The sequence below is a fragment of the Carassius gibelio genome, chromosome A14 (assembly GCF_023724105.1).
Source record: "Carassius gibelio isolate Cgi1373 ecotype wild population from Czech Republic chromosome A14, carGib1.2-hapl.c, whole genome shotgun sequence".
Classification (NCBI taxonomy): domain Eukaryota; kingdom Metazoa; phylum Chordata; class Actinopteri; order Cypriniformes; family Cyprinidae; genus Carassius; species Carassius gibelio.
The window spans coordinates 19,472,549-19,496,171 of NC_068384.1; the positions used below are offsets into that span (position 1 = coordinate 19,472,549).

Below are 23,623 nucleotides of genomic sequence, written 5' to 3' on the forward strand. Positions count from 1 at the left end.
ACAGCAGGAATACCAGAAATATCTTGTAATTTTGTTGGACAATAAGATCCTTCGAATCCAAAAGCTTGAGAACCACTGAACTAGAGTCTATACAAGACAACACATGTACTAACTGTTTAATCCAGCCTGAATCCAGTCACGGAAATTCATACATATTTTACGAGGTGGCTAATTCGTATGAAATTGACGAATTTGGCGATTTTATTTTGATCTCATTCATACAAATTCATACGATTTGTGCTAAATCGTACATATTTCACAAGTTCCATGATTTGTATCAATTTGTACGAATTACCTTACCCCGCCACTAAACCTACCCGTGTCTGGGGTCTAGACAAATCATGCAAAATCGTAGGAGTGAGGTCGTACAAATTTGTACGAATTAGCCACCTCGTAAAATATGTATGATTTGGTTGTGACATAGCATTGTTTTACCAGGAGCAACACTTTGATTCACACGTGTGCTGGTTAAAATGATATTAATAGTCGAAGCTAAGCTCATGAATATTAACGAGATGAGGTTCTCGTTAAGCTACTGCTGTTAAACAGCATGTTCTCTGGACTGTTACTCTGGGTATTGCTCGAGATCACAGAAACTACAGCGGAGCCTAATTAAATCACTGCATTAACTAGTTGTCCAATTTAGTTCCACAATGTATTTCAAAGAACTCCGTAAATCAAACGGTTAATTTACCAGAGACTACTGTTGGAGAAATCCAACCATGTTTACATTCATATTCATAATTCATTTGTCAGTCTTCACAGGGTTAAATCTGTGAAAACCTGGAGATGTTTCTAGTCCTCTGTGTTTGATCGACAGGTGAGTTTCGGTCGCAGTAATTAAAGGCCACCGTAGTCAGGCTCTGACTGTTCCCGTGTGGTGTGAAGGATAACTGCTGACACTCACGCAGGACAATCGTCCTCGTCTTTAAAGATAAACGCTAACAGCAGCAGTCAGCATTCACTTGCTCCGCTCCGGACAACATGATGAATGCATTTAATTCAGATACATAGATATTAGTAATTCTTCACAGAAAACCATCTCTCAGAGCCATTAACAGCAGGACGGGTGATATTACACACAGAAACGCTTTTCAGCGGTAATGATATCAGATCGACTGTTTGATGCCTCATATAGAGCGTGAGAGATAGATGATAACATTTAATTAAAGGAATAGATCACCGTTCACTCACCCACATGCATCGCTCCAATGAAAGTGGATGGTAACCAAGTCTGTTAAGGCCAAAAAGCATCGCAGAAGTATGATAACAACAGTTCATAAGACTTTATGTGAGGAAGAGATCCAAATTATAAAAACTACAATGAGAAATAAAAAACAGTAGGATTCACTTTTTTATGTATGTTACTTTTTTGCTTGTAAATGGCATATATAATTACAATGAAATGTCAAGCAACATTGAATTCAACATGAAATTTTGAAATAGAAAGGCAGAGAGAGTATTTTCTTGTAAAATGTACTCCAATATTTTTATTAGCAATTTTTACAATATTTTTACAGCATATTTGCTAAAAATCTCCCATGGCTTTCAAATCTTATTTAGACTGAAAATGGCTTAAATTCACATTTGTCTCTCACACAAAATATAAAACACACTTTTATGACAGTTACACGGTAAAAATAATAGTTTGAAGTTATAAATAAAACAAAAGGATTATTGGAGTACATTATTGCAGCTAACTAAAACATTATATATATATCAAACATTTTATGCCAGCTTTCTTTGTTTTCCTTTCTATTTAATTTTTACATTTTGAAAACAAAAAATATAACTAAAATTAAAATTTAATAAATAAATATATATGTATATGTATATATATATATATATATATATATATATATATATATATATATATATGTATATGTATATATATATATATATATATATATATATATATATATATATATATATATATATATATATATATATATATACATATATATATATATATATATAAACAAACATTCAAAATATTTATAAATACCATAAAATCATCTCAGTAATACTAAAATTAACCTACATTTTCCAAGAACATAAATGTAAGTTTTTCTGCTTTAAAATCTCATATTTAATGCAATTGTATTTCATTTTAATTTAATTGTAATTCTCTGCAAAATGTATTAATTTCTGATAAATGTCTACCTACTTTTTTATTTTCAGCACATGAAACTTCTGTGGAGCAATTTGTTGTTTTTGGAGCTCAACAGCATTCCTCTCCATTTATTTAATTATATGTTTCAAAATGAAAGAGAAGCCATAGGGTTTTGGAACAACATGATTATGTTTTTCTGAACAAATCTTGCTCAGGTGTTTTTAAAACATATTTATTTTATCCCACACACTCACTGTAATCAAATTTGATCATTTAATATCATTATGCACTTAAATGCGATCCCAGCAGCTGAACAGAGTTTGCTCGACTGTGGCTGTGAATCATGTTTAACAACAGCTTTCAGATGATAAATGTGGAGGTGTGTGTTAAAGTTCAGTATTACATTCTGCCGTATTAAAAGAGTTTTAAATGCATGCAGAGACTTCTGCTCTCTAAAGAGGTTAAATGTGCATTATTTAGCCTTGTTTAATTAGGAAAAACAGGCCAACAGTTCACAGACTAAACACAGACTAAACCCAGAGACAAAGTGAGGAGGAGACACTTTAAAACGTAAAATCAGCGATCTCTGCCACTCAACCCTGGAGAGTTCATGTTCACTCAACATCATTTCTGTCTTTCATGTCATGAAAATCAATTCAAAATGGAAAGAAAGCAATTAAACATTTTTTTTAAATCTAAACTAAAAAAGGCATTTACTCAAACCTGCTTGAGTATCTTTATGCAACACCAAATTAGATGTTTCACACCATGTTCACACTGTTCTGCACCCAGCAATGAGTGTCAGTTTAATCAATCAGTTTAACTGTTATAGTTTAGTTGACTAATACCTGACTAAACAAAAATATGACAAGGTTGACTAAATTTGATAATAACTAAAAAGTACATGTGACACCAGGACTAAGACTAAGACCAGTTTAAAGGACTAAGACTAAGACTACGTTAAAAATGGCTGACAAAATGAACACTAGTAGAAGAATAAGAGTCGTGCATATGACTGATGTGCTTCTGATCTGCATATGTCCGTTTTCAGTTAATATGTTTGATGTCAGTGGCATAAATTGACATTAATTTGACCCTGACCAATTTTGTATGGTATGAATTAAAAACTGAGATCTAAGAGGAAAAAATTTGAAATTGTACCTTGGCAACTACCTGAAGGTTGAATGAATGAATTACTAAGTAAAAGTATTTTAATTGTTTTATTTTTAGTTCATGATAACAACTTAAATTTGTCTCAGCATATGGCTTCAGAAGACTTGGAATACTGTGCATGAGTCACATGGACTATTTTTATGATTCTTTTATGTTGTTTTTGTCCTTTTTGACCGTCTCTGGCCACTGTTCACTTTCATTGGAAGAACACAATCAGTGGGTCTCTGGGCTCTTGTTGGCTGATGGTCAAATTGCTCAAATAAATCTGCCAGACAGCAGAACCTACGGTTTCCATGGTCACATCTTTTGTGACTGAACTGTTGTCAGGGTAACAGGTGTAAAACACAAGTGTGGCAGCATAGCATAGGTGATCTTAAAGGTCAAAGGACATCTAAAGTTAAAGTCCTGCTGCTATGCATTTGAATTCAATAATGCCCTTATGGTGTTATGAATATGAACAAAGACACACACTCAAAGTAAGAGCCTTTGATAGACTTTGTTAATTGGCTAGATAATGTGGGTATTTTCTCTGGGGATCTGCATATCCTTCTGTAATAACAGTCAAGGTCTTTCTTTCTTACTCACTTCCAAAGGGGACCATGTTTTATGCATGAACATACAGTTTGTAGGACCTGCCGCGAGAGGTCCACGATGCAACCGGTTCTTGACTCGTGAACGAGTCATTATCTGGCTCGGCTCTGTGTTCATTTCTCTCTTCATAGCAGTTCAGTCAGCATGCGCAGTCTTCTTAATCGCTTGTTTCGCTCAATGATGTGCCAGCTTCATCAAATCTGCCATCTACAGTTCTGGCAGTGGTTTGTAATGGAATGATTCGTAACATTATTATAATTGTAACGAGTAACGATGCAGCACATAAAAAAAAATATCGGAGTAAAAGTATTAAACTCAGCGAAAATATGTACCGAAGTAAAAGTGGAAGTAGGAGAAAAAAATAATACTCTAGTAAAGTACAGATACCGCCTTTTAGTACTTAAGTACAGTAGTGAAGTAGTTCTACTTCGTTACTATACATCTCTGCAGACAGGACAACACAGACCACAGGGGAAGCTGAGACGGCACCCTGCACCGTGACAGATAAATCACGGATTTAACGTGAGTTCAACGATTTGCGCGAGTAGATTACATACAAAGTCAATGCAAAGACGCGATCAGACTATGGATCAGACGCGTCCTCGCGCGGGTCTAGAGATCCGATGCCCCGCGTTTGGCGTGTATGCCCCATAATACTTATCTTGTTGATCGTTATAATAGCATACGTTTTCTATAAAGATACGAATCAAGCAACTCACCTGTCGAGTAAAACACAAGCGAGATCGGCATCTCTTTCTAGTTGAAGTTTGTCACGAAGTTACTTCCGCATTTGTCCACGACACTGTTGTGATGTGGTTCCCTCTCGAGAACGGTCTCTCGACATGGCGTTAACGCCTTGGGGACTCCCTTCCTTCCTAACCTACCTGAAATCCTATTGCACAACGCCAGTGAAGTTGCAACTCTCACTGGCCAATGCCAGTCAAGACGGCAAATATAGGCGTGGCCTCGCCACTATATATTGTGCCGTGTTGGCGGCATAACCTCAGAATCTTCCTCTTTCAATTATCCTACGAGACAGCTGTTGAGAAGACGCAAGAAGACGAATTTCCCTCTTGGCGTTTCAGCATGTCAAAAGTTTGCACGCTGTGTTCGGGGCCTATCGAGGCCCCGGACACCCACGAGTTCTGCATCCGTTGCCTGGGTCTCGCCCATGCGGAGGCAGCACTCAACGGGTCAGGCTGCCCACACTGCGAAGAATTCTCAGTGCGGGTGCTTAGGGCCCGGAAGAATATTGCCCTCGGTGATTTCTCTCGGCAATGTCCCACCGCCGACAGCGAGCCGCTGGTGGGACGACAGCCGCACGTGGGCGACCGCGCGGAATGGCGCGATTCACCTCCCCCCCGCTCTCCAATGTGCTTGGAGGAGGATCTTCAACCTGCCGCTGGAGCATCGGAAATTGTTTCATTCGGTGCGGCGGGGGGCGACGATTTCGACGAGGCACTGTCCCTAACGACGTCCAAGAAGGACTGGGCCCGCTCTCCGGAGGAGCGCTCTGAAGTGGAGGGACACGCTGCATTCCAGGATGAACTCGTCCGGATTCTCACTAAGGCCGTGAGTGGTCTAGGCTTAGAGTGGGAATCCCCCAACGAACCGGCTAAGAGCAAGCTGGATTCTTGGTTCTTTTACTCGGGCCGCCGAGCTGCTGCTCCGAGGAAACGAGCCCCATTCCTCCCAGACCTGAATGTCGAGGTCGCTAAGGCGTGGGCTGCGCCCCAATCGGCTCGCGCTCACGCTGGTGGGTCAGAAATTTTCACCAAAGTCGATGGAGCGGAAGCCCGTGGATATACGCGCATTCCGCCTGTCGAGGAATCCATCGCTGCGCACCTCTGTCCATCCTCTGCTTCTCTGAAGACAGGTGCAACGCTGCCGTCAAGGCCCTGTCGTTTGACTGCACACGTAGCGGACAAAGCGTACGCGGCCTCGGGAGAAGCAATTTCTGCTCTGCACACGATGGCAGTGCTCCAAGTTTTTCAGGCACAGCTTCTGAAATCCCTGGGCGAGGGCAGGGCGGATCCGGAGGCGTTTAAAGATTTACGCGCAGCAACGGATTTCGCGCTCAAAGCCACAAAGAAGACGGCCCAGGCGATCGGACGGAGCATGGGCTACATGGTTGTGCTCCACCGGCACCTGTGGCTTACTCTCACTGAGCTGAAGGATGCGGACAGGAGGGCGCTGCTCAACGCTCCTGTATCTCCATCTGGCCTATTTAGAGATGCAGTCGAGGCTATCGCGGAGCGTTTCTCAGAGGCACAGAAACGCTCTAGGGCGATGAGTCACTTCCTGCCGCGCCGGGCTGCGGCACAGCCTTCTGCGCGCAGTAGATCCTCATCTGCTTCCAACCGGCCGTCGAAGCGACCCTTCGCTGCTTCAACTGCATCAGCACTAGATCCTGAGCCGTCTGTTCGCGCCAAAACCCCGTGGCAGAGGACACCGAAAGAAAGGCGTCACGGCTTCAAGAAAGGCGGGAACCGTCCCGGGGGAGCTCCTCCGTCGGATCAAAAACCTCGTTCCTGACGAGTGGGCGCGGAGGAGGAGAGCTATATCTGAGATATTCTTACGAAGTCCCCTTGGCGGTTGCAGGCGACTACGAGAATGTCTGTGTTGTGTATGTTCAAAATGCAATAAAGTCTGTGACACCCTCACAAAAAGAGCATTTTTCTCCTCCTCCAGTGATAACGGCATCACAAACAGCCGTGAAACCGTCAATAGAACCGGGCTCACAGCTTCCCCGTGTATCTGGCAAGGCTCATGCCCAGGTGTCAGGTGTCGGACCTCCGCAGCCGCGGCTTGCTCTCGACATCTCGCACACATGCACGTGCGTGTCATTCAATCATTCAACAGGAGACTCGCGCTCCCCGCTGATCGGCGAAGCACGACCCTCCTTAACACACAGCGCTCCCACTCGTCCCGTGAGATTTCTGACAGCGACCCCGGTACACAGCAGCGTCGTTCAGAATGCAGAGGGCGAAGCACTTCGCCCTCTGTGTCTTTTTGCGGGTGCATGGCGATCCATTCCGGGCATTTCGGTTTGGTTGCGGAACGTCATAGAGAACGGCTACACGCTTCAGTTTCGACGCACCCCGGTTCAATGGCGTGGTCATGTCGACGGTTCCGGCTCACAACGAGCTGGTTCTGAGGCAAGAAATTCTCAATCTTCTTGTGAAACGCGCGATAGAAGTGGTCCCGCCGAGCGAGAGAGAGAGCGTGTTTTACAGTCGATACTTTGTGGTTCCCAAGAAAGGTGGTGGTCTCCGTCCAATATTAGACCTGAGACCCATCAACCGTGTGTTGTACAAACGCGCATTCAAAATGACAACGCTAAAGCAGATACTGGCACAGATTCGACCCGGAGATTGGTTTGTTTCGGTGGACCTGAAAGACGCATATTTTCATATCCAGATCGCCCCTCGTCACAGGCGCTTTCTGAGATTTGCGTTCGAAGGCATAGCATATCAGTTCATGGTGATGCCGTTCGGGCTAGGGCTTGCGCCTCGTACGTTTACGAAATGAGTGGATGCAGCACTTTCCCCTCTGAGAGCGAGCGGAATGCGCATACTGAACTATTTGGATGATTGGCTGATCTTGGCACATTCAGAGGATGTGCTCAACAGCCACAAACACGCTCTGTTACGTCACCTGGAGAGTTTGGGTCTCTGTGTGAATGTACAAAAAAGCGTGTTACGCCCCAGCCAAACAATCATGTATCTAGGGGTGCAGTTGGACTCGATAACAATGAGTGCGCGTCTGAGCCAGGAGCGCATACAAGATTTAATGTCCGCTCTGAACGCATTCAGACTGGGCTGTTCCGTAGCACTGAAGGAATTTCAGAGGCTCTTGGGGCGGATGGCGGCGGCCGCGACGGTCTGTCACCTCGGTCTACTCTATATGCGCCCACTCCAGTTATGGCTGAAAACACAAGTACCCAGAAGGGCGTGAAAATTGGGCTGTGCCCGCATTGTGGTCACTCGCAGGTGCTTAAGCGTGCTGAAACCATGGCAGAACCCCGACTTGTACCAGCGCGGCGTCCAGATGGGTCTGGTCACGCGGCGGAAAGTGGTCACGACGGACGAATCGACGACGGGCTGGGGAGCTCACTGCGATGGCTTTCCGGCTTCGGGCCACTGGACAGAGTCGGAGAGAACGTGGCACATAAATCGCCTCGAGCTGAGAGCGGTTTCTTTAGCCCTTCAGAGTTTTATGATGCAAATCAGGGGGCACCACGTGTTGATTCGCACAGACAACATGACGGTGGTATCGTACATAAACCGCCAGGGCGGAGTACACTCGAAAGCCCTGTACAGTCAGGCAGCACGCCTTTTGCTGTGCGCCGATCATCATCTGCTCTCCATTCGAGCAGCGCACGTTCCGGGATGCCTGAACAGTGGCGCGGATATGCTGTCAAGGAACGGGATTCCTCACGGAGAAAGGAGACAGAACCCTGGGACAGTGACGCTGATCTGGGAACAGTTTGGGAAAGCGGAGGTGGACCTGTTCGCGACAGAGGAGAACACGCATTGCCCTCTGTTCTTCTCGCTGTCGCGCTCTCCCCTGGGCGGGGATGCACTCACAATGCCGTGGCCGAATGCCCGTCTGTATGCATTCCCCCCGCTAAAGATTTTGTCACAAGTGTTGCACAAAATCAGAGAGGAGAAAGCGTCAGTGTTATTAGTCGCTCTGCACTGGCTGAACAGGCCTTGGTTTCCCGATCTTCTAGAAATACTAACAGCTCCCCCGTGGCCGATCCCGCTGAGACGAGATCTCCTGTCTCAGGCAGACGGCTCGATATGGCACCCCAACCAAGAATGGTGGAAACTTCATGTGTGGATGGTGTGCGGGAACCGGTAAACCCGGGTTCGTTGTCTCACCGCGTGATGTACACGATTGCGGAGGCACGAGCCCCTTCTACGAGATGCCTGTACGCTTGTAAATGGGCAGTCTTTGAGAGGTGGTGTGAATCGAATGGTCGGGCCCCGGAAAGCTGCCCCGTGTCTGACATTCTGGATTTTCTGCAACAACGAATGGACGGCGGCAGCATGCCCTCTACGCTTAAGGCTTACGTTGCAGCTATCTCAGCTTTTCACGCTGCTATTGACGGGCGCTCAGTTGGGAAACACGATCTAGTGATCAGATTTTTGAGAGGCGCGAGAAGACTAAAACCCTCCCGCCCCTCTACAATGCCATCCTGGGATCTGGCTACGGTGCTGGGAGCACTAGCCCTCCCGCCATTCGAGCCACTTCAGTCTGTCGGCTTGAAGGAGCTCACGCTTAAAACCGCGCTGCTGCTCGCCCTTGCTTCGTGCAAGCGCGTGGGGGATTTGCAAGCGCTCTCTGTGAATGCGGACTGTATGCAGTTTGGACCAGGTGATTGTAACGTCACGCTCAAGCCAAAGTTTGGCTATGTGCCTAAATCGCTCTCGACACCGTTTAGAGCGCAAGTGGTGGCTCTTTCTGCCTTCTCTCCGGAATCGGAGACTTCATTAGACGGCACCCCGAGTCAGGTGTTGTGTCCGGTAAGGGCTTTACGACTCTATGTCAACCGCACGGCTGCGTTTCGGCAATCCGAGCAGCTGTTTGTATGCTTCGGAGGCAGCACCAGAGGACAGCCTGTCTTTAAGCAACGGCTGTCGCATTGGGTGGTCGACGCTATTGCTTTGGCATATTCTAGCCGTGGTATGGAATGTCCTATTGGTGTTCGAGCCCATTCGACGAGGGCTGTCTCCTCCTCGTGGGCGTGGACTAAGGGAATTTCTATCAAAGATATTTGTATGGCGGCTGGATGGTCTTCGCAGAATACCTTCGCCAGATTCTACAACTTGGACGTGCAGTCATTAGCCTCACAGGTTCTATCAGTGAGTACAACCTGTGGTTCTTCCTGCAACCACTAGCCGCTCGACGGCGCTGGTGGTTTCGACCAGGTCCTGTAGGGAGAGGTTCAGCCTGTAACGCCTCATACGGTCATTCCCTATGTGTGCCCAACATTTCATTCTAATGGTTGTTGCACTGTTTTGCCATACGCTTATATGTGGGTTCACAGGATTGTGTCATATTGTATAGCGATGGGGCTGCGCCTCTTTCAGACATGATTTTTAAATAACCTGTTTGGTCCCCCTCACGGGAACCTATATCCAATCCCATCGAGGCATGTCGCAGGGTCGCATCTGATTGGCTGGGGATTAACTTTATCTTAATGTATACAATAATTATTTATGATTGCTCCGCCGAGGCTGAGCCTTTTTAATCGCTGTTCCCACGGCATTGTTCTATACAGTCCCCAAGGCGTTAATGCTATGTCGAGAGACCGTTCTCGAGAGGGAACGTCTCCGGTTACTAACGTAACCTCGGTTCCCTGAGAGACGGGAACGAGACATGGCGTAGGCCGGCGTGTTCACTGCTCGGATCTGCTGTACTGTCAATTCAGTCGGAAGATTCTGAGGTTATGCCGCCAACACGGCACAATATATAGTGGCGAGGCCACGCCCATATTTGCCGTCTTGACTGGCATTGGCCAGTGAGAGTTGCAACTTCACTGGCGTTGTGCAATAGGATTTCAGGTAGGTTAGGAAGGAAGGGAGTCCCCAAGGCGTTAACGCCATGTCTCGTTCCCGTCTCTCAGGGAACCGAGGTTACGTTAGTAACCGGAGACGTTTCTACGTCAGTAAACAAAGGATAACTAACGTCATTGACAGGCAACTGCACTGCCCGTGTCTCTGTTTAAAATGGGAATTTTCTCATGATTTACAAGTAGTTGAAAACATTAGAGATATTGTTAGTAATCAGCTGGACAAAATATATAACACTAGCCTAGTGGTTTTTGGATATTTTACTGCAAATGTTACAAATTGTACCTTTAATTTTATAGTTTTGAGGTTTATTAAGAAGATTTTTGAAAATAATAATTTTCTAATTATTATTATTAATAATAATACAGGTTTAATTTTAATCAACGTTTTTCTTCTTCTTTTCATTCAGTAGACCACTGTTGTGCAACACTTTATTTTCCTACGAAATAAAAGGATTTTTTTTTTTTACTAAATTTCTTATATAATAAATTGTTGTTAAACTAATCTTGGTTAATTAAATATAAATGATTATATTAATATAAATTAACATTTTTTGGAATCCAGAAAAAAAGTGGTCAAAGGGGTCCTAGCACTTGCACATTTATTTTGTTATAGTGGTCAGACTGTATTGTGGACATTCGAATCCTCACTTTTCTCTTGTGTGCATTTTGGCAATCGGATAACATTACTTTCATACGGATTACTAATGTAAGTTTAACACTACATTTTAAAGTAGGGCTCTCATCTTGGCCTTCAGTGCCAAACATTCAGCAAGCTTCTCCTACAGACAGATGGCAGAGATTATTTGCTCTTGACATACAGCTGCAGAGATTAAACTCCTGATGCAGGACCGTCATTCTAGCATGTTTGCCTTTATGTGCCTAGAGCTCTGCTTAGTGAAAATGAAACTGGGAATCTGGTTAAAAGAATTAATCTCTTTAACCGAACAGTTTCGGTGGATGCAAGTCTAGCCTGTGAGTGTGTGCGTATGTGTCCTAGGTAGGAGCATATGCTGAGTGGGTGTAGTCGATGATTCAGAAAACCTTTCTTTTTCTCTTTCTGGTGTTCCTGGATGCTCATGATTTTATCTACAGTGTGTGAACATGTAGAGGATGAAGCGCTCGTGCTACTCACGGCTGGTGGGTGGCCAGTGTTCAGAGAGTGATGAACTCGAGAAAAACTCAGATCCTCAGTGATTCATCTCCTGCCAGAGTGAAGGATTATGGGTATTTCACGACGGAACGCAGATCAGCAGGTTGGAGAAGACTGAGAAGCTCAAATTGAAACTGGAAAGACACCAAACAAACTCAGACTACTCCTGAGCTAAAACCGCTCCAGAATGTAATTTCTGCACTTCAGAAAACAATTCGATTTTAACGAGCTGAAAAGTCCAAGCAGTCTCCAAAAGGTCCCAAGCTCTCCTTCCTATACCTTACATTTAGTTATGTGCAATTAGTTCAATCTTATGTTTGCAAGGCAAATATAATTAGTCTCTGAGTCTTAACTACCAAACACACACACACACACACACACAACTGCAAACTCTTTGCAAAGACGTATTCTTTATATTTAATCAGCTGAATGACTGACATCAAGGTACAACCCTTCAGTTGTGCTAACACTCATAATTTATTCACTTATTCTTTCCCAATTGGATATATGAAGGAAATGGCTGGAATTTCTTTGTGAAAACATCTTCAGTGCATTTGAGTTTTATGGGTTGATAACCTAAACAGAATAAAATGAATGCAGTTCACAATATAACACACACAAATGTAAACTACATTATTGCCCAGATATATATTAAAAGTCTGATATACAATACATCCTACTTTACCTGCATACATGAATCAGAGACAAGATTTTATATACACAGAAAGCATATTAAATCCAGGTAAAAATCATATTTTAAATGATTAAAAACTTCTAGCTGACAAATGGGTAAAACCTAATGATTTGACGCACAGTGGTAAAGTTTGGTAAAGATTTAAAATGACAATGAATTAGTTTTTGGAGGCTGCACTGTGATCCTTAACGCCTTTTAATGTCATCTAAAGATTCTTGGTCTAAATAAGCCTGACAGGATTTTTTGTTATATTAACTTTGGTTACACTGAATGACATTTTATTCGGTGGCTTCTGTAAATCATGTTAAAATGTATAAAAAAGTCATTATTTTTCTCACATTCTACTTGTAAAGCTGTGTTAAACTTCTGTTTTAATGCTTAAAAACCCTTTTTTCGTCTTTGAAAGAAAGTGTTATTATTGCACAGCTTTGTATATAAAGTCAGATATTTAAGTATAGTAATCTTAATTGCATATATACAGAATACTCAAGTACAGCGCTACATAATTTATATCAAACCTTGTATTGTATCATCGCAAAATGTAATTATATTACTGTCCATTAAATCTGGTATGCATCTATAAGACATGAAGATATTAATATATAATAGACAATACCACCATGATTGTATATAAAACTGTGTAATGTAAAAAGCAGTAATATACAAATAAACTGACTTGCCACTTTCAGGAAGCCTCCGCAGGCCACATGTACGATTCGAGGTTTAATCTAAGAAAGTCTGATTAATTAATTGGCTTGCAGTCAAAGAGAGAATAAAACACCAGCTCCTACTTCACTTATCATCCGTCCTCTATCGTTACAAGCCGGCCTAACAGAGGGAAACGCTGATAACGAAGATCGGTCATTAATTAGTTGCGCTTTCCTTTTGTTCCTTTTCAGTTTCTCTGTGTTTAGCCTCTTTTACTTCTTTTAATAAAAGTCCACAGTATTCCTATGTGTGTGTGTGTGTGTGTGTGAGACAGATTTCATGAGGAACAGAAGAACGCTGTGGTTTTCTGATGATTCATAAAGTCTGGCAACATTGCAAATTCAGGTTTTTACATCTACACACACACACACAGACCTTCCCACCAGGAATTGTGCGAGTGTGTGTGTGTTGGTCACATTGAATTATGGGTAATCAGAGTATAAAGTAGGACGTATGAAGGCAGAACACTTCTGAGTCACCTTCAATGCACAAATGCAAACAATCAGTGCAAGTGTGCAGAAATCTTAAAATCTCACATTGAACTCCATTTTACTTTCCCACTCTTTTGTAATTATTTGTGAAATGTATTAGCAATTTCTGAGTGAAAATCATTTATAAGTAAATCTTACAATTATTATTATTATTATTATTATAATTATTGTCATTATTATCATTTCAGTGTAGTCTTCCTGGAAAACAGAACCATGCTGTACCATACAGACGTACCACATTTTGATCTCAAATGTACTTAAAAGTTAACAATACTGTAAAAGTAGATTTTTCAAAGTTATACACAATGGTTATTGCAGTGCATTTTACAAGAAATATTATTCACATTTTTTACTTCTAAATCTCATGTTGATTTCGATGGCACTTGTCATTTCTTTGCAATTATTTGTGAAATGTACTAGCAATTTCTGAGAGAAAATATTTTTTTTTGTTGTAAATCCTACATTATTATTATTGTTTTCAGTGTAGTTTAGCTGGAACACAGAATAAAGAGGAAACCATTAAAACTTAATGTGTGACCCTTAGTTAACTACACTAGTAAAAGTAAAAGGACCCATAAGCATTTATTAATATACTTGTAAAATCAAAAGTTGTATGCTAGCATTAATTCAATGTACTAACATTGACACTTTTTTTAACCAACTAAACGTAATAATAAATGCATTATTGAAAAAAAAAAATATAATAATAAAGCAATATATATATTGTTTGTTGTTAGATTGTTATATTAATTTTAACAAAAGGGAAATTATTGTAAAGTGTTATCTAAAAATAACCATGATTGGTGTCACAACCATGAGCTCATTAACATATTACCGCCCACATTTACAGCACAAAGCTTAACACTACTGTTACTCAAATGACACCAAATAAGTCTTAAAGCTACAGTAGCATGAGTCAGAGAGAAGATGGGAAATTACTGATTTTGGTGCAAAAAAACTAACAAACAAACAAAAAAACAAAAAAAAAACATAATGAATAGCATATTTATCATCTCCTAATGTGACGTACAGACAAGAAAAATGTTTGGATCACATAAATCTGCCTGAGAGTGTTATTGATATGTCTGACCTTTAAAATGAAGTGTTTATGAGTATGAGAGAGTCGAACACTCCAGTGACATTTATTCTGATGTATTAAACCATCATATTAATGCTCGACAGGTGCACCTACATGAGAATCAGGAGGAATTACAGGATTTCCTAAATGTTCTGCGGGGCTGTGCTGAGCCCGAAATACACTCACGTCCACATCTGTGTTTGATGAGCTTCTGAAGCCCTTCATTTTCATGTTTAAATTCATAAATGGTTGCTTTTTACAGATACAACTTAATGGAATAAATGGAATCGGCACACCAAAAAAGATGGACATTAGAAATAAATATTCATATTCCATCTAAACATTTGCAGTCGGTAGGAGCATTATTCCTTTATTCAGTATGGATGCATTAAATTGATCAAAAGTGAAAGTAAAGACATTTATTATGTCTCAAAAGATTCCTATTTCAAACAATTGCTCTTCTTTTGAACTTTAAATTAATGAAAGTATCCTGAAAAATATAAAGCGTCACTTTCAACAAAAATATGAAGCAGCCCAACTGTTCTCAACTTTGATAATAAGAAATGTTTCTTGAGCGGCAAATCAGTATTAGAATGATTTCTGAAAGATCATTTGACTCTGAAGACTGGAGTAATGATGCTAAACATTCAGCTTTACATCACAGAAATAAATTACATTAAAAAATTAATTCACATTAAAAAAAGAAACAAAACGTATTTTAAATTGTAATGAAATTTCACTACATTGCTGATATAATGCATTGTTTATCAAACAAAAACTTGTAAATATTAGTTTATATAAGGCTTGAAGCTCAAAATCCCATAACATCCAATACCAATAATATTTGAAAAGACAAACAACAGGACAGGAAACTGATTATTGGCAATTTTTCATATCAGGGATGCATCACCTGGAAACAAAGTGATATGTTTTACATCTATTTTATCCAGCATATGAAGACACATGCTGAGACGAAGATATTCTACATAATGGAATGACCCAGAATCCCCCCCCCCCCAACCCACACATATATGCGCACACACACACACTCACTGACATAGATTTGTGTGGATGTAATTTTCCACTGAAAGCCTCATATTGCTGTTTTTCCTCTATGGCCCAGTGAAGAAAGATGAGTGTGTGTGTGTGTGTTGTATTATATTGCGGTGTAAAGCGTGAAAAACGATTCTTCAGAACATAATGAGCGAGTGTTGTTCACCGTACACACACTCTGCACATCTCTCCACAGTATTTTCTCTCAGGTGATCCCTCTATTTTTCACTTTTCTCTCCTGCTGTGAGTGAAAAATGTCTCTGGTGTTTCTCTTCAGATCATATCTCTCTCTTTCTGTCCAGCCATCCTTTCTTCCTAACAAACTCATCGCCCATCTCCACCCCCTCGGGCTCCATCTGTTATCATCTCCACCTCTTTATCTCTCAGCATCTCCAGAGGTTCTGCAGTTCGGCTGGTCGACATCATGGATTTGACTGAAGTAAGTTTTTTTGCTTTAATGGTTATTTGGTCCAATTAATTCATGAAAATTACACAACGAAATCAGTTAGATTATTTCCTAAATTTCATATTCATTTTTGCTGTTTGATTTTTATGGATTAATTACATTTGAATAATCTAAAGGCATGTCTAATTAAATACATCATAAAACCTAAACAATTTAACAACAGTTCATTGACAGGAATGAATTAAAATCATGAAAACTAAACTATTTAACAATAATTAATTAAAGGTTTAACAAAAATTAATTTTGGGGTCTATGAAATATATTTATTTTTCCCCAAAATTCGGCATTTTCCATTAGATTTTTTCTCGATTGCACTTTAATTGTTTATTTATTTATTTTTAATCAAAAAGCACATCTAATTAATTGAATTCGTGAAACTTTTACAATGTAATAATAAAAAAATAAAAATAAATAAAATAAATAACGGTGCTCTTTGAAATGTTTTATTTGATCAGAAGTTCTCTGTTGTTGCTTAAATTTTCTTTTCTTTTTCTTTCTAAAATTTATGTTTGAACAAAAATTTATTATCAGATATGGTGGTGATCAAAAGGAGGCATAAAACAATAATTGAATTTAATCTCTTAAATGTAATTAAAATAACATTATATATATATATATATATATATATATATATATATATATATATATATATATATATATATATATATATATATATATATATATATATATATATATATATAGTTTTTGATTTTTTAAATCACTATTATAATTATTATTATTACTTTGAAAAACATATTTTACTATACAGTAGCCTAATATATTTCTGTCATAATTTCTTCAAGTTAATTTCAATAGAAGTCTTTTTGGAGTTTAATATTCACAGACACTAGTCCAAATCCCAGTTTAGGTGTACAGCCCTACTTTTTAATTATTCATCCAAAATTCTGCAATATACAGCAAAAAACATTTTCATATAATTATTCATCCAAACTTCTGCAATATACAGCAAAAACCATTTTCATAAACAGGATTCTACGATTTCGTCCACGTTTTCCTCATTGCAAAAATCTTGCGGCCCTAGTCCTGCCCTGTGTCTCCCGTCTTTCTAAACTACGACGGCAGAAAACAGAAGAGCAGATAATGGACAGAGGCTGAGACGAAAGAGATTTTCTCAAAGCAAGCAGAGGAATAACTGCTTCATCTGAATACAGAACAGAGACACATAAAACAGATTGAGATGAAAGTCAGAGATAAAATGACCAAACAAGATGAACAGGTCAGATAAAGAGAAAGAGAAGAGGCCATGAGACAATAAAGACGTGGGGGAATTAAGTAAAAATGGACTTTCAAATGACACGTCCTCTCTTTTGGTGGTAATTGCTTCCTGATGCGTGCAGCACTTTTCCAATTAAAGATCATGTCAGTGATCTGAAGTCATTTAAATACAGACACCACATCGCTGCTATCAGAGCGAACCTCCATCTCTGCTCAGAGAGAGACTGTGCTGTGTGGCGAAGCCTCTGGGAAATAAGTGCAAACAGGCTAGAGGTCATGAATCTGAATTATAGCACAACAAACCCTTAAAACAACACAGTGCTGGCATCAAAACACTTCAGGAGGAAAAACATCGCTGCTTATTCAGCGTTCAGGATATGTGAGGGAACAAGGGCTGGATATTGACACCATATTCACAACTTGATTTTGATTCACAAGCTCTTGATTCAATTTGATTCCGATTCACAAATTCTTGATTCAATTTGATTCCGATTCACAAATTCTTGATTCAATTTGATTCTGATTCACAAGGTCTGGACTCAGTTTGATTACAATCTTTGATATTAACTAATTCGTAAATGTATCAGTTACATGTCAGTTTTTCTGAAGGAAAAAAATCTCCCTGAACTACTTTCAAATGTATTCTTATTTTAGATAACTAACATTTAAGTTTCACAAGCAGTGTTTTAATAGAGATCTAAATATATATGATTTTATGTTTCAATTCTAAGTTATTTTACAGCTAAGTGCCAAGAGTTCTTTCACAATTCAATTTGATTCTGATTCACAAGTTCTTGATTTTATTTGATTCTGATCTCGATTGAATATCAATTAATTTGGAAATATATCAGGTACATGTCCATTTTTCTTAAGGAAAAACTCAACTGAAACCTTTTTCTGAAACAATTTTTTTTTTTTTTTTTTTTAGATAATTAACTCAAAAACTGATGTTAAATTCAAAATTGCGCACAAGGCAGTTAATATATTATATGATATAACTGTTTTTGATTTTATATGATATGACTGTTTCAACTCTGTTATATATTATTTTATATTTAAAGTATCAAGAGAACTGACACAGATTTCACGATTCAGTTTGATTCACAAGCTTTTGATTTAATTCCAATCTCAATTTGATAAAAAAAGCAGACTTTAGATTTTTCTAATTTCTAATTACTATAATTATTGTTCTAATTGTTTAAATATAATAACTAACATTTAAAAACTGATCTTTAACATTTAAATTCCATATAAAGCAGTTTTTATATTTAATTATATAATTATGCTTCTACTACAATTTCTTGTTGAAACATGAAACGTTAATTTAAATATACATTTAACTGACATATTAAGTAAAAATATAATGAATATGTAATATAGTGGAGATATTAATCAAAATTCTCCTCTTTTGAGTTATTTTTTAAGCATATTGAACTTATGCACAACTTTTCTCAGATGTTTCTCCTGTAACAGACCAAAAAGTCACTAGTCATAATCCAGTAAGTCTATAGAGTTATAAAATGAATGTGAAGAGCAGCTCAGATTTGATGAGAATTGTAAGTTTATCCTAAGACTTCTGCATGCAAATCCAAGCACTGATTTGTTTACTCACGACTGCTTCTCTGGTCTCAGGGAGTTCAACACTTGCTCTTAAAAGATGGCTCAGTGCACAGTTTATTTGGACCAGCTGGCTCCACCGAGTCACAACCTATATGTTTATATTAATAATAGATCTATATTTTGTATTGAGTGTTCAAAATACAGAACTATGGCAATGGGCGTATCGTTTCTGACATGCGCTGCACGTGGTAGACCAATCACAACACACTGTGCCATCTGACCAATCAGAGCAGAGCAGGCTCATGGAAAGTAGAGGTTTAGAGCGACTGAACCTTTGAACTGCTTCGAACACATCGTTTGAGAATCGTTTGAAAACGAGGTGATATTTGACCTTGCAGACATGTAAACCTATTGTTGGAGATTCTAAAAACAATATTAGGAACCTTAAAAATGGCATATTAGGGGCCCTATAACCTCCCTTTAAATGTTAAACTGATCTCATTTGGCATTTTTCTTTTCCATGAATAAAACATCTGAAATTCACATTAACACACATCTTTCTGTGTTTATTCCTCCAGAGAGCTTATCTTTGTGATGTCCAGTGTTGTTCCCAAAACTCCAAATTCACTATTCACACACACACACACACACACACACAATCTCTCTCTCTCAAAAAGTGTTCTTCTTTCTCTGAGCTTTTTATCCGACTCTTACCGTTTGTTCAGACAGGCCGCACAAATGTTTTCTGGCATGCCCAACTCAAAAGCGTTTATTTTTCTGAGGTCTAAACAGCAAAAACACACCAAATGCAACTTCCGCAAACCCCATCCAAACCACATTCAACTGGTCAGTTACAATTCATTTAAAATCTGATCTGATGTGGTCTACAATTCTGATCGAATTTCAAATAGTTATTTCCTCATCACTTGACCCATATATAACCTCATGAAAAGTTTCCATACATTATTTCACTACACATTAAACCATGAAGCATCTGTTGTTCAGTGAATCAGTGAGTGATATCAGACACCGAATGAATATGTAAAATACAGTATTGCAAATTCTCAAAATGTGGTGATCTTTCATCATATTTGTTTGTTGTTTTCCAGTACAAACATCCAAACATTCTTAAATCAAGATCAAAATATAAAATATATTTTCTACGACAAAAATACTGAGGAAGAAAATCAGTTTCTGTCTTGTACCAACATGTCAGACACAAAAAGAGGTCAAATCCTGCATTTCCACATTCAACACACAACTGCCCTTAATTAAACAGAGCAAGTCTCTTATATTTTTGCCGACCCCAGGTTTTTTTTATATATATAGGTGTGTACATACACAAACACAAGAACCAATTTTGCACAGATATCTAATCATCATCAAATATCTTAAATTTGAATTAAGTGATTTATTAGAGTTGAGAGCGAAATATATGTGGAAAAATATTTCCCAATGAGGTCAGAATATAAACAATAATTCAAATGGAAAACAAAGTTTATTTTCCGGATGCTACTGACAGACATGTTTCTTGCTAAGCATAAAATTAACATCAAAAACAAAACTAAACTATTTTGATTCAAGAATAATTAGTTATTTTTACTAGAAAAAATTATCTATTTCTTGGTGCTGAAATATATTAATGTGGTTCATGAGTTGATGGAAAAACTAATAATGTAGTATATTTAATTAATAAGTAATTTAAAAAATAAATCCAAATAAAACACTTTCTACAAAAAGACAAAATATTTTATATTTTCTCTTGCATGTCTGGTAATCAATAATCAACATTAAAAAACATGACCATGCAAATATTGTGTTAAATTATAGAAATAATCATTTAAAAACAGAGGGGTACTAAAAGTATATATTTAGGTTAAAGGATTCGGCTGCCAAAAAAGGTTTGAAAATCCCTGATATACAGTATAATATAGAAACCAAACAGAAACAGAGCTGATACTGACCTCAAACAGATCAGATTTCATCACCTGTAATGCAGCAGTCTCCGTTCGGACAGCACACAAGTCCTATCAACATCCTAACAAACAGGAAGTGACTCACTGTTCTTCTGTGTGTGTGGTTTGATGACTTCCTGTCCTGGCAGGCAGGGACACGGACCCTCACACTTCACAGAGATGCTCTTACTCGAGCTGCAGGCCTGGAACTCAAGTTTACACTGTGGGAGAGCAGAGAGGATTCTGGGTAGTGCATTTGGAGACATTATCACATTTAACCGTCGCAGCCCGAGCATTGAGCTTTATCACTCGTGAAATGAGTCTGTTTCCTCAGCCAGGAGAAAAATACGAGTTATCAAATTAAGACGGCATGATCTGAGTTCCTTTGAAGTGAGGCATTTGTGTTTGTCAGCTCTGATCACACATAAACGAGATAAAGATGATGTCATGATTAGACTATCAGACAATAATGCTTCATCAACTGTAATACGTCATTATTTATCAAAGCAGTATCAATTAAAGAAACAGTAGACAGTCCTGTTTATTAATATGGTTGAAAATGTGAGCTTATATATAATAAATATGAATAGAACAGAATATAATGTACTTGTTACCTCTTATTGAAGCAATAGTTCTCCCAAAAAATAAAAATAGCTAAAAACCCTCAGGCCATCTGAGATATAAATGAGTTTGTTGAATCCAAAAGCTGGCTGTTTTATTAAATACTTTTAACTTCAAACCCTTGATTCCAGCTAAAATACCAGTCCAAAATCCACCTACATATTTATTTAGAGCTGTTTTGGCTATGCTTGATCTGTGCATATTTCTCTCCTTGTATAGACAAAAAGACGTTTTCACTGGACGAAGCGTTATTATGGATAATGGATGCTAAAAACATCTTATTGATGGATTTGTATCTTGAAAAGCTCAAGTTTTTCACTTCTCCAGATGTTAACTGATGAACTAGAGTGGTGTGGATTACTTGTGTTTTACTAGGATGTTTGGCTGTATGGACTCTCAGTCTGATGGCACCCATTCACTACAGATGATCCGTTGGTGAGAAAGTGATGGAATGCTAAATTTCTTCAAATCTGTTCCAATGGAGAAAAGAAAATGGATGGCCTGAGGGTGAAGACATTTTCAGCTAATTTTCATTTATGTCTGAACTACTCTTTTAAGGACAATTGCTGCTGTGCTGATTATCATAATCCCATATGGAGAATAAAGAGAGTAAGAAATAAACTTGGCATTCAAACACTGTTTGTGCATCTGGCAGTTTAAGACCTGCATCTTGTTTTTAACACTGAAGGGTTCTTTTGTTGAGTAAAGACGCTGTTCAATGCTTCAGATCAACAAAAATGCATTCAGGGAAATAAAAGAATCGCATTTGTTGAGAGAAAATCTAGACATCAATGTTTTCTGACATACTCCATATGATACAGGTACATGTAAACAACATGAAACAGCATTTATATATAATGTAAATATAAGTTCATATAATATATATATATATATATATATATATATATATATATATATATATATATATATATATATATATATATATATATATATGGTGCATAAATATTTCATTTTGGTTTTTGAAAGTATTCTGTCAGTAGATATTTTTGTTTATGATATTTTTTTTCTATATAGTGTAAAGTGTCACTGATTCTATATACAGTACAACTATCCATCATTCATCCATCTAGATATAGCTAAATAAATACAACATAATACAAGTCTGGTACAGAATAATTTTTATTTGTTTTTAAAATTTATTTTATTTTATATGATTTACTTGGTTTCTATTTCAGTTTTATTATTATTATTATTATTATTATTATTATTATTATTATTATTTTACTGGTTCATAGAGTTTTTTAATATTTTATTTTATTTGCTAATTTTATATTTTGGTCTAGTTTCTGTTTTTTCTTTTATTTTATTTTTTACTTGCAAAAACTTTCATTTTGATATGATGTATTATTTTATTTCTGTATGCTGCGTTTGCATTTTAGTCTAGTTTCAGTTTGTTTTAATGCTGCATAAAGGTATCATTTTGGTTTTGATATCTTTGTCTTATAGTCTTCATCATTTGTCTGAAAATAATAATTAGACTATGGATGTTTCCGTTTATGATAATCATTCTAAATATAGTGTCACCGATTCTACAGCTGAAAGTTTCAGGACAGCCGTTTACACATCTACGGTGTCCATGAGCTGCTTTATTTCTCTCCTCTATCTGTTCAGACCGAGTCTCTGCCTCACACCATCGCTCACATCTAATTTCATTCCGGCCGAAGCGAAGGAAATAGAGTGGGCAGGGTTAAAGCGGTCTGGTCATAGATGGGAGGCACAGGTTGCACTGGAGGTTCAGATTTTCTCTCTGTTCTTGAGCCGGAGGGGGTGATTGCACACGACTCAAGAATCCAATATCAACAGCGGACACAGTTCATCCACCTAACCATCCATCACCAAATACTGCACCAGCATCATTTACACCAGAAGAGAGAGAGAGCTGTGTGCTGATATTGGAATTTAAAGGTGACTCTCACCTTGTTGGGACACAATGATCCTGGGCCTGATAGTGTTCAGGTTAAATTCCCTTGATCAAACCAGACTCGTATCTCACCTGAACCTCGACACAAACATACTTTACATTTTATCAAACATGTCAACGAGTCGCAATTAGTTAGTATGGTATACTTTCGAATTGGAAACCCTCTTCCTGCACTTCTGATCTTCAGCCTTTAAGAAGCTTTTCCAGTT

The 23,623-nt window shown here is 38.6% G+C and overlaps 1 protein-coding gene across 1 annotated transcript in view; it reads right to left on the reverse strand.

Moving 5' to 3' along the window:
• The window catches only part of LOC128027772 (testican-1), a 226,178-nt gene that overhangs the window by 11,346 nt on the left and 191,209 nt on the right, over nt 1-23,623 (reverse strand). Inside the window, exon 7 of the mRNA XM_052615635.1 lies at nt 20,958-21,072. Coding sequence (XP_052471595.1) covers nt 20,958-21,072 — 115 coding nt within the window. The remainder of the gene's footprint in view (nt 1-20,957; nt 21,073-23,623) is intronic.